General features: G+C 47.2%; 1 protein-coding gene across 4 annotated transcripts in view; it reads right to left on the bottom strand.

Moving 5' to 3' along the window:
• Positions 1-16957, bottom strand: part of LOC121232780 (cyclic AMP-responsive element-binding protein 3-like) — a 29564-nt gene extending 12607 nt beyond the window's left edge. The window contains exons 1-11 of one of the 4 annotated variants that reach the window (XM_041121231.1): positions 16865-16957; positions 15740-15764; positions 7697-7809; positions 7345-7618; positions 7031-7143; positions 6715-6807; positions 5444-5547; positions 4854-4922; positions 4614-4698; positions 4397-4478; positions 605-686 (exon numbers count right to left, since the gene is read on the bottom strand). In XM_041121231.1, the coding sequence (XP_040977165.1) occupies positions 605-686; positions 4397-4478; positions 4614-4698; positions 4854-4922; positions 5444-5547; positions 6715-6807; positions 7031-7143; positions 7345-7618; positions 7697-7809; positions 15740-15764 (1040 nt within the window). In that variant the 5' untranslated portion in view covers positions 16865-16957. The other 3 variants (XM_041121232.1, XM_041121233.1, XM_041121230.1) reach the window with 3 other exon arrangements.
• Between the last annotated feature and the right edge of the window lie 28 nt (positions 16958-16985).

Below are 16985 nucleotides of genomic sequence, written 5' to 3'. Positions count from 1 at the left end.
AGTCCCCGCTACACAGCATGTGGCCAGGGAAAGAGGGGAAGGATGCATCTGGCACCAGCTTTTTTTTCTTTTCAGGCATCCCAGACCAACCTCTCTGCTTTCTACCTCAGACACCTTGTCAAAGCAGTCCTGACACAACCAGCTCCCTTGGGGGTTCTGCAGCCCTGTGACTGAGGTGCCCAGTTTCAAGAGCTGGGGGAAGGTGGTAGCTCCATCACTGTATTTCCAGCTTCTTTTTTAACCAGGCACTCAGATTTCTGCTAGATTTTCTGTTTCCACCAATATCCAGCAGCTGGTGCTAGTGGATAAAAATAGGATGGATGCTAACATGGGGTTTAGGTTTCCCTTGGAAAGGAGGATATGTCTTCTGCTCCTGACTGAAATTCTCACCTCGCCGAGAAACCCCGATTCCTTTAAAGCTGTGAGCAGGAGGTGTTTTGTACCAGTCACACAGCCAGCAATAGGAGACAAATTTCATTTCTCACTTTCAAAAGCTTTCAATATAAGCTGCTACCATGGAAGGGAAATGGCACTACTGACACTAAGCGAGTCACCAAGCAAAAAAGAGAGGGTTTCCATTCGGCAACACCTGTATGGGACTTGCCAAGGGCTGAGCAGAATGTTTTGCCCTGAAAGGCTCGTGTTTCTGGTCCATTGGCATGCTCCCATGCTGCTGATGCAGGCACCTGCCAGGGGACACACATGGGATGTGGGTCAACCTCAGGAATAACAGAGGGAACGCAGCTGGAAGGGCAAGCAGGGACTGTAACATCAACCTAAGCCAGAACGTGGGGGCCGTGTGTGCGTGCAGGCAGTGCACGATGCACAGATGGCATGTGCTCTGATCCCTGCAGCATGCAAGGAAAAAAGATGTCATGAACGGTCTGCAGCAAGGAGGAGGAGGGTCACAGAAATACCAGTCTCCTCCTGTTCCTCTGCCTGATGGAAACAAGGTATGAGCCTCCTCAGCCAAAGGACTCATTCTGGGCATTTTTATCATCACTCCCCCTTAACCCAAGGCGTGAGACCCAGGCTGGGCTTCCTTCCTCTTGCTGGCTCAGAGCCACTTACTGTGGGACTGGTGCAAGAACACAGAAAGCGATGAAAAATAGCAGCCCTGGGACAGCACGGGCTGAGATCGCAAAGCAACCGTCCCCAAAACTCCCAGTGCAGTACCGGGACCAGCTCTGGGCTCTGAGATATCCCAGCCTCTGCCACAGTCTTTCCACATGGAAGGGCTGTGCTGGCTCGTGCGGGCAGTGCCTAGCGGCAGGAGCGAAGAGCCCGCTGTGCTTGCCTGGCTCCCTGCCCGCTCTCCCAGAGCTATCTCCCCTTCTGACATTTGGGCAAGCAAGCCAGACTGCTGCAGAGCATGGTGCTGACCCCGTCACCCCGGCCAAACATCAGCACCAGTGGCCACTCCCTGTGTTGCTGGCACCACCACTGTGTTTTATTTCAGATGACTCATACAGATATTAATTAGCGCTGGGCCAGGGACTCCAGGTGACATCAGTGGCATTATGTACCCTGGCCTTGAACTGCAAAAAATGAAACAAAAGCAAGGACAGGGTCCTAGACCTTCCTGCCACCACACGGCTCCTGGGGAAAAAGGTTCAGTGGTTCCCTGGGGATGCTCACAGGCTGCCCTTCCTGGGCAGAGCAGAGCTGCAACTTGATCCTGTTACAAGCATGCCGTTGCCTGTCCTGAGACATGGCCCATGGGTGAGCCACTCTGTGGCTGTCTCTCCTCCACGGGCAGAGACACAGTGCTCAATTTTACATCTCATCTGTTTGCACAAGCGCCCTTTGCTTCCTGGGTGGGTTGCAAGCACAGTGCTGCTTGCACCCATCACCTCACTGGGTTCCCATGCCCCCAAACCCTGCGCTGGGTTCAGCAGTCTGAGCTCAGAGTCTGCTAGTGCCTCCTGTGGATCCAGTGATCCCAAACAAACACAGGGCACAGCCCTGATTTAGCAACCACCCAGCAGACAGAGCCCTCCCCGCAGTCCCCCGCTGAAGGGACTGGACTGTTTCACCACCCTGGCTCTGCGCCGTTTCCTGCAATTGTGCAGTTCCCTGTTATGAAAGCAGCAGTGGGGACAGACACTAGCTCCTCACGCTTCCTACAAGGGAAGCTGCTCGCTTCCATTGCACCAGCAGCTTCAGCATGCACAGGTCACACATGGGTGCTGGGTGCTCACAACATCCATTTGTCTCCAAAAGTGTTTCAAGGGTGTTGGCACACCCTTGAAGAGGGGTGAGAGCAGAGCACTGCCCAGCAAACTCAACAAGCCTCTCTGCACAGCTGCAGCCATGGGAAGGGAAGGCAGCACCTACTCCCCTTCGTTAGGCTGCAAGGGGGGGTCACACCCCAGCCTCCACTGGGTTCCTCTCACAATGCTCCCAGCCCCTGGTGCAGCCCCTAGCCTCCACTGGCCAGACCAGCCCTGCACCAAAACAACCACGGGGGGCCCAGTTGCACAGAGGGCACATTTTATTTACGCATCATTAATATTTATTTACACGTCATTAATAAGGAAATGTCCTCACCAGTGTAGATCTGAAGTAGGACAAGGAGAGATGTTCAACAAGTACCACTAAGCTGCACTCCAGGAAAGACCACTTGCCAGCTCAAAGTGTTTCTGCACAGACCTGGGGTGCAACCAGAGCCAGCTGACTGCCTCACCAGGCAGCACAGCAAAGCTTGGGCGCATGAGGACATAGCTTTGAAACCAGCCTGCAGCCAGGAAAGCCTTCAGAAGAGCAAACAACTCTGCTGTTCTCTGCTCCATGCCCCCTCAGCAGTCCAGTTCAAGGCATGCCTTCTCTCCCTGAGGCATGGACCAGAAGCCCCGCTCCCAGGGCTGTGGGAGATGAAAGGCTCAGCCCCTATGAAGGGAAACAGTACACATGGCTTGGGAGGGACTCCACAGCACCTTCTCTAGCCAGGCCAGGAGCTGTGCCCGTGGCTCAACACCTAGCAGGAACAGGGGAAACACAGGGTCTGTCGCAATGGCAGGACCACTCCCTGCCAGGGCACTGAAGGTCAGCTCTCCATCTCACACCCAGAAATCAGGCAACACTGCAGGATTAAAGGAAAGGGACAAGGGACAGATGCTTGCGGCCACCAGACATGGTAAGAAGCGCAGGACCCAGCCTGTTCATCACCACTCGGACAGGGAAGAAGCAGGGCAGCAGCATTCATCACCACCTGCCTCCAATCAGACCAAGTATGGGCACCTCAGGCTTGACCGCCTTCACCCTCCATATGCCGCAACCTGTCCCCACAAGCCACGGGACACACCCCGGGCTGCAGGCCACATCAGCAGCCATAGCAAAGTTCCCACAATTTCTTACCCCACCTCAGATAGGATCCTGCTACGGACATACAGAGCAGAGTGTAAAATCAGGTCATCCTTAAAATGATTCCTCCCTGGTAAACCCTCTGAGCTGCCAGCAATCAGGAGTATTCAAAAGCATCTGCTTTGATAGATTATCTGTTAACACAGCTCTGCTTGTCCCTGCCCGACAGGGTGCTTGGTGTCACCCCAACAGGCAGAAGGAGGCGGCAGTCACATCTCATCAGCACGGTGCTGTTGGATGACAACGCTGGCAGTGCGTTCCACCCACTCCTGCCTCTTGGCTTTCTGCGCTGCCGGCACCGCCATGTGCAAAGGGTCATTCTGGGAGTGTTGCTCCTGAGGCTGGGGAGGGCCCAGCTCGGAGCCTGCTGCTGCCAGAGGGTCAGAGGATGAGTTGCTGTTGAAAGCAGATCTGGGATTGGGCTTGGGTGGACTCTGTCCCTCTTCCCATGACTGATTGAGGCTGCCCAACAACGAGGGGTCCTCAGGCTCTGGGCTGAGCCTCTCCAGCGCAGCTTCCTCCTGCACATCAGGTGCTGCCTGCCTAACCTGGTTTGGGAACTCGCGGATCTGCCGTGACAGCACTGCAAGAGAGGTAGAGCCAGCCTTGTCATTCCCACCTTGAGAGCGGGACACACCAAACTCTCACGGTCCTGCTCTGAGCATGGACCACCACAGAGCCCACAAGAGGGGAACAAACCGTTCAACTAGGACTGCCTCCTCCTGGGGAGGCGGGGAGAGGATGCTGCACAGCTGCCAGGCACAAGCACAGCTTGTGCTCCAAGAGGGACTGGATACGTCCAGTTCTGGTACTGTCCTTGGCCCAGGGCCCTGCCCTCAGGCGGGCCTCCACAACAGGACTGAGGAAGAGTCCAGAGCTGGGGCGAAACAGCAAAGCCAAACCAAGTGGTCATCCCAGGCAAGGGGCTGCTAGGTTGGAGGCACCCCAGAGTTCAGGCTGTCTCCAAGGAAGGTGCTCTGCCCCGGAGGGCAGCACTTCACCTGGAACCACACCTCAGCCCCTGGGCACTCACCTCTGAGCTCTGGCTGTAGCGCTCTGCTCCCAAATGAGTAGAGGCTGGGGGAGAGAATGAGGCAGAAGGACAGAACCAGGACCTGGAAACAGAAAGATCAGCAAAGCCCTCAGCAAAGGACATGGATAGGCATCACTGGGTGCAATAAATGCCTCTCTCCCAGACTTATGGGGACAGCAGAAACCCCTTCACAGACACTGGGGCTGAAGCCACTCACCATGATGCAGGTGCTTGCTGTGGTAGTTTTGGTGGCGGACTGTCTCACCAAGGCCTGCAGTTTCCACAGCTGCTCAAGCAGTGACCTGCAGGAGAACAGGCAACGCAGGTTAACACAGTGGCTGAACCAAGAGCTGCATTCCCCTCTTGCCCCTTTGCAGCCAGGGACAGACCACAATCCCAAGAAAAGGAACAACCTTCCCCACCACATCTCCTGCCATGTCCAACAATGAGAACTCACATGTTCTGCTTCTGCAGCAGCTGCACCTTCTTCTGCAGCTCATGGTTCTGAGCCATGCAGGCTGCCACCCTTCCCAGGAAAGATGAACAGCACGGGGGAAAAACAGAGAGATTTTGTTAGTCAACAGCAGGGACTTCACCAGAGTCTCTCCCTCAGGGAATCAGCCACCAACTCCGGGTGGCTGGGGCAGCTACAAGTGCTCCTGGGGTCTACCTGGCACCAGCTGGAGCAAAGCCCAGAGAATGACATCTCACACCAGGTTTGGGGAGGGGTAAGCCCTGCCCAGCCCTGCATTGAAGCACCAGATTAATCCCTAAGGATGCTTGCTCCTAGCAGCACGCCAACCCTGCAGATCAGTGACACCAGGCTGTATTACAAACTGGCCTAACCTGGAGAACATGCTGGACCCGGCAGGCCAGTACCTGGCTCAAACGGAGCAAGCTCTGGGCCATCTCCAAGCTTAAGAGAGCAGGGCAGGATATGCCCTGAGCTTCTGAGCCTCTTGAGAAGACTACAGGGGTCAGCCTCGCTTTCTGCCCAGGGTGGCAAGACCCCAGCAGCAGCACAGCATGGCTGCTGCGTGCCCATACCTGTTTTCCAGGCCGTCCACGTAGATCTTCCCGCGACGACTATCCTGGGCTGACTGCTTGTTTCGGATCTTTCGATGCACTTTCTTCAGAAGCCGCTCTTCAGCCTACAAGGGCCATTTCTCATTAGCAGCCACCCCAGGGCATTGGCAATCCAGCCCTCACAAATCCTGCATACATCTCAGTGCTCAGCCCTGCTTAGAAAGGCAGCAACCCATGTGCTTTTGTCCTCTGTCCCTCCCACACCACTGAATGAACTGCACGAGCTGCAAGGCAAACTCTAGCCTGCTGATGAGGCCAGCAGCTTCCCCAGTGTAGCAGAAGAGTGAGGCACACTGTCGTGGTTTAACCCCAGCCAGCAACTAAGCACCACGCAGCCGCTCACTCACTCCCCCCCCACCCAGTGGGATGGGGGAGAAAATCGGGAAAAAGAAGCAAAACCCACGGGTTGAGATAAGAACAGTTTAATAGAACAGAAAAGAAGAAACTAATAATGATAATACTAATAAAATGACAACAGCAATAATAAAAGGATTGGAACGTACAAATGATGCGCAATGCAATTGCTCACCACCCGCCGACTGGCACCCTGCTAGTCCCCGAGCAGCGATTCCCCGCCCCCCACTTCCCAGTTCCTATACTAGATGGGACGTCACATGGTATGGAATACCCTGTTGGCCACTTTGGGTCAGCTGCCCTGGCTGTGTCCTGTGCCAACTTCTTGTGCCCCTCCAGCTTTCTCGCTGGCTGGGCATGAGAAGCTGAAAAATCCTTGACATTAGTCTAAACACTACTAGCAGCAACTGAAAACATCAGTGTTATCAACATTCTTCACATACTGAACTCAAAACATAGCACCGTACCAGCTACTAGGAAGACAGTTAACTCTATCCCAGCTGAAACTAGGACACACACCTAAGGGAGATGAAAAGCACACAGCTCACAAGACATGAGGCAAGCAGGAAGAAAAAGGCACTTGTGGTGTAACTGCCTTCTGCAAGCAGTCGCAAGTGGGGAGACTGACAGCAGCCAGGTCTTGCTGCTCTTTGTATCTACCTGACTAGCAAAGCAGAGGCTGCTGTGCATGTGGGCACCCCCCGGGCCTCAAAGGGAGGAGGAAGACACCAAGCCCTGCTGCATGCTGCCCTGAATGCAGCACCTGGGTGCTAATGCTCTCACCAAAGCACCATCCTGCATTTTTGACCCCTACTCTGGCTGAAGGGTTTGAATAGTCTAAGTCTGTTTGGGAGTGACAGGCTGTAGTGAGGACTCACTTTGGTCAGTGGCAGACAGGTTGGTAATGAAACACCTTCTTTCTCCAGGAGCTGCCTCTCTTCCTCTGTCAGGACCAGCTCTGGGAAGTCAGACTAGAAAACAGCAAAAATATGCCCGCTGAGAATGCAAAGGGAGTCCACCCCAGGGCAGAGAGGGCATGCAGAAAGCCTACAGAACCAGGATCAGCTCTCCCAAAGCAGCATCACACTTTCCTCTGAGATATCCCTCACAGAAGCCAAGCCAGGAGAGAAGGGGAAATGTGAGCAGAAGCAAAGGCTGGGGCCCACATGCTTCCTAAGGCATGGCAGTCAGTACCTGCACAGTGGCTCCGGGCACAAGCTGGGGTCCAGTGTCCACAGCAACAGCAATGAGGAAACTGGAGCTCTGTTCCAGTGCCTCACTTGTGCCTTCCAAACCTGTCCATGTCTCTGGGGAAGGAAAGGAGAGTCAAGCTCTGGGCCTCAGTGAGGCAGCACTTGACCAGCCAGCTTTGAGTAGCACGAAACCACAATTTTATGGCACCAAACTCAGCTTTCTCCATTGTTGCCTGGCACCTCCCCAAAAACCCCTATGTGGGACTGCTTTTCTGCCTGTAGCCAGGACAGAAAGAGCCCACACACATCACTTACCAAGGTCAATGGAAACATCTCCTTCTGCCATTTCAGACCTCACACTTTCAAGCACAGGCCAATCCCGATGGAGGGAATAGTTATGATCAAACTGCACAATGTCTGAGCTCCAAGGGCTGCTGGCAAAGTCACTGCCAGGGCTATGGGACAGATTCTGATCCTCAGAAATGCTGCTGTCACTGTCAGCAGGTGAATAACCCTGCAGCGTGCCTGGTTCATCTTCAAAGGGGCTCAGCAGGGAGCTGACGAAGTCATCCATCTCCTTGTTCAGGAACTGCAGAGAAAAAGCTTTTAATAAGCAGGGAGCCAAACCTCCCCACAACCCAGCAGCAATTCCTCCTGAAGAACTCACCTCAGGGTCTGGCAGGCCCCAGTCTTCCAGCAGACTGTTCTCCTCCCCTGGGATTTCAGGGCAGAGAGCATCATCCTTCAGGAGGAAGTCAAACAGGTCCTCATCTGCCAGGGTGTTACCGAAAAGTTCGGAATGAAGAACTTATCAACACCAATTTAGTGTAGATAAGCAGACACTTCTTTATTGACGGCCGGGTGCGCGGGCGAGTCCTCTCACGAACCACGCACACCTGTCTTCAAAACAATACACCTTATATTAAGACTTATCGATACATATTCATTAGATTTCCAAGAAAAGTTATACATATTCATTAGATTTTTGGGAAATCATTAGCATATGTGAATATCTTTTACGCAGGCGTAGTGAAGGTCTCTCCGAGGGCGTGGTAAGTCTTGGAGGCGGGTAGCTTTTGACCAGGAGGTGTGTTTTGGTATTATAATGAAGCAAAGTTCGTCTAGAGTTTATGATTTCTTCATCGATGTTATGGCAACAGGTGCAATCCATCCTTTTTGACAGTAGCTATGCGGTTATCTCTAACGGCTCTAGCCAGGGACCTTCCAGGAGCCTTGTACTGCACATTCTATCTTTGGGGATCGGCCGCTGCGTTCCAAACAGGCCGTTGTCAGGTAACGTTACTGACAACTCTTACACCACCCCGTTGTCAGGTATTTCTTTATCCTGTTCTCTAAGTTCTAAATGTTCCTACTAGATGATTTTAGCCAATTTCTCTGGCCTTGATACGGGGCTATACAGGGGATTTCACAGCAGACACTGGTTGGTGGTTAAATATATAAAATACAACATACATATGATTTTGCTAAAATATTAAAACTAAATATGATTAATTCTAACTAATAACAAATTAATAACAAATCAGTAACATTTCCCCCCTTTGAAAGTGTTGAAAATTATTTCAATACTTTCACATCATCTATCTAATATTTATTTATTATTCTGAGAGTCAATATTTGTTTCGGTATATACTGGTGGTGGACTGTATTTTGGTGAAACAATTGGAACCTTTCTTATGATCATGTAATTTATTGTAATTCTATTGGTAAATTGTTTCTTCAGACATTTTTTTCAGGAATGCTAATCAATTGTTTTGTTTCTACTTGTCTTTTGTTCCTGATTATCAAATCAGTCCAGGTTTCTATTATCATTATCTGCTGAACTAATATAAAAGAACAAACACAAACAGATATGAAAAATTAGACATGTTTCAGAGTCAGTTTTAAAGTTTTTGGATCCCGGCTAATAATTTTTCATGGAGTAGGTGTTTTCTTCACTTGAATGTAGTGTATCCAAACATCTGATTTTACAATTCTAATAGTTGTGAAGGTGGTTAGCAGTATCTGGAAGGGTCTTTTTCAATGTTCCTGCAGGGTTCGGAAGTCTACGTTTTCACATAGACATAGTCTCCTGGTTGTAAGTTATGCACCGAAACTTCCAGGGATAATGGTCTATTCCACACCACTGTTCTCCGAATTGCAGTCAAAGTTTTTCCTAAGGAAAGCAAATAGTTATACACATCTTGTTTTCTTTTTATATACATGTTCGGGTTTGGTTCTGGAGATTCATAAGGTTTCCCATATAATAATTCATAAGGACTGACTGAGGTTCCACTCTTTGGCTGTATTCTGATTCGTAATAATGTCAATGGAAGTGTTTGAGGTCATTTTAAATTAGTCTCTTGACAAATTTTGTTTATTTGTCTTTTAAAGGTTTGATTCATTCTTTCTATTTTCTCACTGGATTGTGGCCTCCATGGGGTATGTAAATCTCATGTGATACCTAGAATTTTGTTAACATTTTGGACCACTTCTGCAACAAAGTGTGGACCTCTGTCAGAAGAAATTCTAATAGGAACTTTAAACCTTGGAATTATTTTTCGTAGTAACCATTTTACTACTTTCTTTGTTCGTGTGGAACGACAGGGAAAAGCTTCTGGCCATCCTGTAAAAGTATCAACTCCGACCAGGATGTACCGATACCCATTCTGTCTAGGTAGTTCTGAAAAATCTACTTGCCAATAATCTCCAGGCTCTGTACTAGATTTTATTCGACTCATTTGAAGCTTTTTCTTGATTATTGGATTATTTTTCAAACATACTTCACATTTTGCAGTTATTATTTTAGCTATTCTTAACATTCTGAGTGATACCACTTGTTTTTGTAAGGAAGTTACTAAGGCCTTTGTTCTCCAGTGACACTCCTGATGCTTTGTTTGAATTATTTTTCTCATCAAAAAGGGTGGAACTACTACCTGTTCTTTAGGTGTTACCCACCATCTGGCTAGGTTTTTCTTAGCATTTAATAATTGACCTAGCTTATCATCTTCCTCTGAGTATTTTCGTTTTTCTCTAGGGAGAGTTACTGTTTTGGAGGGAATTAATGTTATTTGTAATGCTCGTTTTTTGTTACCTTTCTTGTTGTTTGGTCGGCTAAATTATTTCCAGTGATTTTCTTTGTGTTTCTAATTTGATGTGTTTTACAGTGTATGATTGTTACCTGATCTGGTTTCTGAACTGTTTGTAATAATTGTAAAATTTCATCTTGGTGTTTAATATTTGATCCCTGGGAGGACAATAATTTTTTTTCTTTCCACAATGCTGCATAGACATGTACCACTCCAAAAGCATATTTACTTTCTTCTCTTCACTTAGTTCTAAAGTTCGAATCAAAGTAATAAGTTCTGCTTTCTGAGCTGAGGTGGTACTTGGCAATGCTTCTGTTTCTATAACTGTGGTGTCTGTTGTTACCGCATATCTAGCGTATCGAACTCCTTGTTCTACAAAGCTGCTACCATCTGTATACAGTTCCCAGTCCGGTCGCTCCAATGGTACATCCTTCAAATCTTCACGACTGGAATAAACATACTTAATAGCAGCCAGGCAATCATGTTCCAATTGTCTTCCTTCCTGTATGGAACTTAAAAACACAGTTGGATTTGCCAGGTTAGTTGCTTTTAAAATTACATCATCTTGTTAAGTTAATATTACTTGGTACTTCATCATTCTGCTCGGAGATAGCTAGTATCCCTCCTTTTGTTATAGAACAGTTTTCACCATGTGTGGGACATAGACTGTTATTGTTTTTCCCAAAGTCAATTTCCGAGGTTCTTGTATAATCATCACTGTTGCAGCCACTGCTCTAAGACAATTTGGCCACCCTTTACTCACTGTGTCCAGTTGTTTGGAGAAGTAGCCGACTGGTCGTTTCCAGCTCCCCATCTTCTGGGTTAACACACCAAGTGCCAGGTGTTGTCTTTCATGAACGAACAGCTGAAAACCTTTAGTTAAATCAGGGAGGCCTAAAGCAGGTGTAGACATTAAAGCGCGTTTTAACTCTGTAAAGGCCCTTTGCTGTTTTGGACCACACACAAAGGAAGAGTTCTTTTGGGCCTCATATAGCAGTTTAGCTATTAGACTACAATTCATGATCTAAAGATGACACTACCCTGCCATTCCCAAGAATGTTCTAAGTTCATGAATATTTTTCGGCTCAGGTATACTACAGATGGTTTCTTTGCGATTTTTTCTTAATTGTTTCTGTCCTTTTGAAATCTCAAAGCCCAGATATATCACAGTCTGACATGCTATTTGAGCTTTTTCCTGGATATCTTGTACCTATTTAGTCCCAGAAAATTCAAGACATCAATGGTTACCTGTATGCAGGTAGATCTTTCTTCTGTAGCAATCAATATGTCATCCACATATTGTAGAAGGAAATGTTCAGGCCTTGGTTTGTCCTGTTTCCAGATTTCAAGCTCTTTTGCCAGCTGGTTTCTAAAAATTGTTAGGTTATTTTTAAATTCTTGGGTTAGTCTTGTCCATGTCAGCTACATCTTTTGCCCAGTTTCTGGATTTTCCCATTCGAAAGCAAACAAATTTCTGTTTTCCTTCTCCAAGGGTATGCAAAAGAAAGCGTCTTTTAAATCAAGCACTGTAAACCACTGATGAATCTCCTTCAACGCTGTTAACAATGTATAAGGATTTGCAACCACAGGATATATATCTTTGGTTATTTGATTCACTGTTCTCAAATCTTGTACTAACCTGTATTCTCCCGAGGGTTTTTTTAACTGGTGAGATAGGAGTATTATATTCAGATTCACATTCCTCCAAAATTTTATACTTCAAAAATTTGTCAATCAATTTCTTTAACTCCTGTCTAACTTCTGGTTTAATTGGGTATTGTTTAATTTTTACTGTTTCTGCATCTTCTTTTAGATCTATTTTTACAGGTGCTGCTAATTTTGATTTACCAGGAATATCTGTTTCTCACACTGTAGGGATCACTGCAAAATCCACCTCTGGTGGAATTTCTTGCTCCTCCACTTTTTCTTGTATCATTAGGATTTCTCCTGTTTTTGACTCAGGTATCTTCAAAAGAGTTCTCCTTTCTTAAAAACAATTTGTGCATTTAATTTAGATAACAAATCTCTTCCTAACAAGGGTATCGGGCATTCTGGTACATACAAAAATTCATGTGTAATTATTTTATTTCCAAATTTCATATCCAGAGGTTGCAGGAATGGTCTGTTTTCTTCTTTCCCTGTTGCTCCTACTATGTTTGTTGTTTTTGTTCTAATTTTTCCTTTACAAGTATTTAATACCGAAAATGTCGTTCCTGTATCTATTAAAATTTGACTTCTTTTTCTCTCAGCTTAATTATAACCAGAGGCTCAGCTGGGTTCCCCTCCGGTCCCCTTCATTCATCTAAAACTATCATTCTGGCTACCTTCTTTTGAATATTTCCTCTTGAACACTGCACATTTTTAGGACAATCTTTTCTCCAATGTCCTTCTTCCCGACACAAAACATACTGATTCACTCCTAAGGGGGTGTTAAAATTCTGATTGCTAAAATTCATAAATTCTCTCCGTCTACTGCCACTTCGTCGTCTTCTTCTACCTCATCCTCTGTCTGTTGTTCCTGTCATTAAGGCCAATAATCTATTTTCTCTAATTTTCCTTTCCTCTTTTTCCCTGTTATTATATACTTTCCATGTTGTCTCCAACATTTTATTCAAACTCCTTGAATCCTCTCCCTCCAGCTTCTGAAGTTTCTTTTTTATGTCTGGTGCCGACTGCCCCATAAAAATTAAAGCCAACTGTATCTGAGCCGCCTCTGTTTCTATTCTTAAATCAGTATATTTTCTGGCAGCTTCCTTCAATCTTTCCAGAAACGCTGAGGGAGATTTATTCTTATCTTGTCTCACCTCATATAATTTAGACCAATTCAAAGATAGCATGTTTAACTCCATATAAAATCTATTTCTGATACCGACTCAGCCTTTCCCTATGTTCCACTTTATTTGGATCCCACTGTGGATCCCCAGACGGAAAATTTTGTTTTAATGTTCCACCTATTGTCCCGCTTAATACTGCCACTTCTGCCTGTGCTCTGCCAGTTTTTAGTACCATCTGCTTTTCTGTATCATCCAATAAATTATCCAAGATCACCTGTAAATCACTCCAGTCTGGATTCTGCGTTTTAATTATAGTATCCACTACTCTGCCAACTCTCTCAAGATCTTCTCTATATACTCCAGCTGCCTGCTTCCAAGCCATCAAGTCCACAACCAAAAAGGGCACTTTTACATACACTGGTCCATTGTTACCAACTCCCTGCCTCAAGGGAGTTATTGTTTGTGCCTGCTGTCAGGTTCTTTGAGAAATGGGGGTATGAATCACAAATTCAGACGGTCTTTCCCCTGTATCCTCTATTCCACTGCTTTCTGTTTCTTCCATCTGTTTCCTATGTTCTCACCCCCAATTCCTTCCTCTCCTGGGAGGGGATATATCCAACTCTGGCCCTTCATCCTCTTTGGGGGCAATATCACATGCCAGACAACATTTCTTCTCTTTCTTATTATCAAAAGTTATAGCCATTACCAAATTGTCCCTACTAACTAGCTTGCACTCATTCTGCCAATCTTGTCTCTGTCTTAAGTAAAAAAAAAATCCACATAAGGTATTTCACTCCATTTCCCCTCTCTTCTACAAAACAACATTAACTGCAGAATGGTGTTATAATTCAGGGTCCCATTCACGGGCTACCTTTCCTGATCCTCTAATGTATACAGAGGCCACCAATGATTACAATATTCAATCATTTGATTTTTACGTAAATCATCATATAATTCACCCTAATGTGCCAACAAGCATCCCAACGGAGATGTTTTCGGTATCTTTCCATCAGTGGACAAATTTCCCATATTCTTACTCTTAAATAATTTGGCAAATGCCATTATGTTTATACCCAATACTAAATATCTATTAAATATATAACAAATATCAGAAATCAATAATCAATTGTCAGATGTTAAATATCAAACCAAATACCAAATGCCAAATATCAAATACAAAGTTTCAAATACCAAATACATATATCAAACACCAGATATTAAATAAATACAAATAACAATTGTTGCCAGGTAATGGAGTCCACCTACGTGCCTAGGGCACGGACAAAGCCGACTTCCCTAAGCAAGAGTCATAACCAATATCCCCTGGCAAGATTATTAACCAACAAATATATTCACACTTTATAACTTCCAACTTCAATAAGAAACACTACAATCGTTGCCAAGACTCACTTCATGCTCAGTTGCACATCCCACACTTACAACACTCACGATACTTCCAAGTACACAATATATCTCACTTTTTTTTCCTTTTTTTTTTCCTTTTTTTTTTCCTTTTTTTTTTTTCCTTTTTTTTTTTTTTTTTTTTTTTTTTTTTTTTTTTTTTCTTTCTTCAGAATTTGGGACTCAAACCCAAAATTTCCAAAATGCTTTTGAAGCTGGGACTCTAACCCAGAATCCTCAAAAGTTGTGGGACTCTAACCCACTCCCAAATTGTCCAACCCAGCAATAGCTTTCGCTTATGTCTTACGGGCAGACGCCTAGGCTTCTACTTCTTTCAGGATCCTTTTGTCCAACCTTGCGCAGCTTTCGCCGCGTCTGACAGGCAGACGATACCGGTGGGACTCTAACCCACTCGGGGGGACTCTAACCCCAAACAATACCGGTGGGACTCTAACCCACTCGGGGGGACTCTAACCCCAAACAATACCGGTGGGACTCTAACCCACTATCCTTAATATTTAAAAGAAGTGTCTTACCAAAATCCAGGGGACGTCGCAAAGAGCCTTATGGATCGGGGATCGATGGGTATCCCCGAGAAATCCTCGGTGCCGGCAGGAACCGATCGGTCCCCGACTCCTCCGGTCTCTCTCAGCGAGGTCCCATCTGGGGTGCCAAAACTGTTACCGAAAAGCTCGGAATGAAGAACTTATCAACACCAATTTAGTGTAGATAAGCAGACACTTCTTTATTGACGGCCGGGTGCGCGGGCGAGTCCTCTCACGAACCACGCACACCTGTCTTCAAAACAATACACCTTATATTAAGACTTATCGATACATATTCATTAGATTTCCAAGAAAAGTTATACATATTCATTAGATTTTTGGGAAATCATTAGCATATGTGAATATCTTTTACGCAGGCGTAGTGAAGGTCTCTCCGAGGCGTGGTAAGTCTTGGAGGCGGGTAGCTTTTGACCAGGAGGTGTGTTTTGGTATTATAATGAAGCAAAGTTCGTCTAGAGTTTATGATTTCTTCATCGATGTTATGGCAACAGGTGCAATCCATCCTTTTTGACAGTAGCTATGCAGTTATCTCTAACGGCTCTAGCCAGGGACCTTCCAGGAGCCTTGTACTGCACATTCTATCTTTGGGGATCGGCCGCTGCGTTCCAAACAGGCCGTTGTCAGGTAACATACTGACAACTCTTACACCACCCCGTTGTCAGGTATTTCTTTATCCTGTTCTCTAAGTTCTAAATGTTCCTACTAGATGATTTTAGCCAATTTCTCTGGCCTTGATACGGGGCTATACAGGGGATTTCACAGCAGACAGTGGTTGGTGGTTAAATATATAAAATACAACATACATATGATTTTGCTAAAATATTAAAACTAAATATGATTAATTCTAACTAATAACAAATTAATAACAAATCAGTAACAAGGGCAGCTGATTCCTCTGGGCACAGCATCTGAGCAAGACACCCAAAGTGAGCACAGGCCTCAGGGGAGACACCAGCACTCCTTTGGGATGTCACTCAGCCCCTACTGACAAAGTCTCCCCATGCAACAGCAACAGCTGCCAGGGCCCTGCAAAAATGACCAGGCAATGAGTACTGTCCCTACAGGGCTGTTAGCAGCACCAGTGGCCCCACCAGACTACTGGGACCCAGCCACGGGAGCCAGGCTCCACCCAGAATGCAAAAGCTGCAGGAAGGAGAGGAAAAGTGGAAGGGCCCCAGACTTTTTGCCATGGAGGGTATGCAAGATCCTGCCATTCCACTGAAGCCTGAAGGTGTCATACCCCTGGCATGCAGCCATCTGGGAAAGCCTCCCCATTAGCACCATTAAGATTTCAGATCTAGCTGACAGGTGTCACAGCCCACAAAAAACCCAAAAAACAAAACAAAAAAAGGCCAGGGCAGACTCCAGTCACAGGGCTGCTGTGCAAGTTGCCTGGGAGCAGGAAGTTGGTGTGTGGGGCTGCCCTGCCAGATGGCACGGAGAGCAGAGTCTAGCCAGCAGGAAGCAGAGCAGTGAGAGGAAGGGGAGGTGGGCAGAGTCCAGGCAATGCTGGGGCCTGTTGTTTCCACAGACATGAGGACTTTATATCTAGGAAGTGTGCACTGGGCAGGCAGGAAGGAGATGAAGAGAACAAGAGGAGACAACAGCATGTGAGGTAGAAGGAAGGATCACAGGAGCATGCAGGGCAGGAACCATTCCCCCCATGTGGACAGCCACCCAAATTAAGCCAAAAAAACCCTCTCACAGCCTCAGCTGTGGGGCTGGCCCACAGGCAAGCATGGCATGCCGCTGCCTGGGGCACAGCCGCAGCCTGCAGCCAGTAAGTCCCTGCCGGGCAGCACAACCCGAGGCCTGACAGTGCAGCCCCACGCAGGAGGAGGACCGAGGTCCCAGGCACCCCACCAGTGGGCTGTCAGCGGTAGGCCACACCACGGCTGCGAGCTCCCCTAGCCGCCAGCCCTCGACGCCCAACGCCCCGCAGGGCCCCCCGACCCTGGTGGGGTGAGGGTGACAATCCCAACCCAGCCCGTCCTGTCCCGTCCCTCACCTCAGCGCGATAGCACCTGACCACACCACTTCCAACACGCCACCAGTGACATCACCTGCCTCCCAGCAAGCCGCACGGGCACAGCAGCCCTGCCCCTCCCGGGGTGACGCGGCAGCGCCAT

Source organism: Aquila chrysaetos, chromosome W, assembly GCF_900496995.4.
Source record: "Aquila chrysaetos chrysaetos chromosome W, bAquChr1.4, whole genome shotgun sequence".
NCBI classification, from domain to species: domain Eukaryota; kingdom Metazoa; phylum Chordata; class Aves; order Accipitriformes; family Accipitridae; genus Aquila; species Aquila chrysaetos.
The sequence above is the reverse complement of the archived record's forward strand: the minus strand, read 5'-3'. Positions and strand labels throughout refer to the sequence as shown.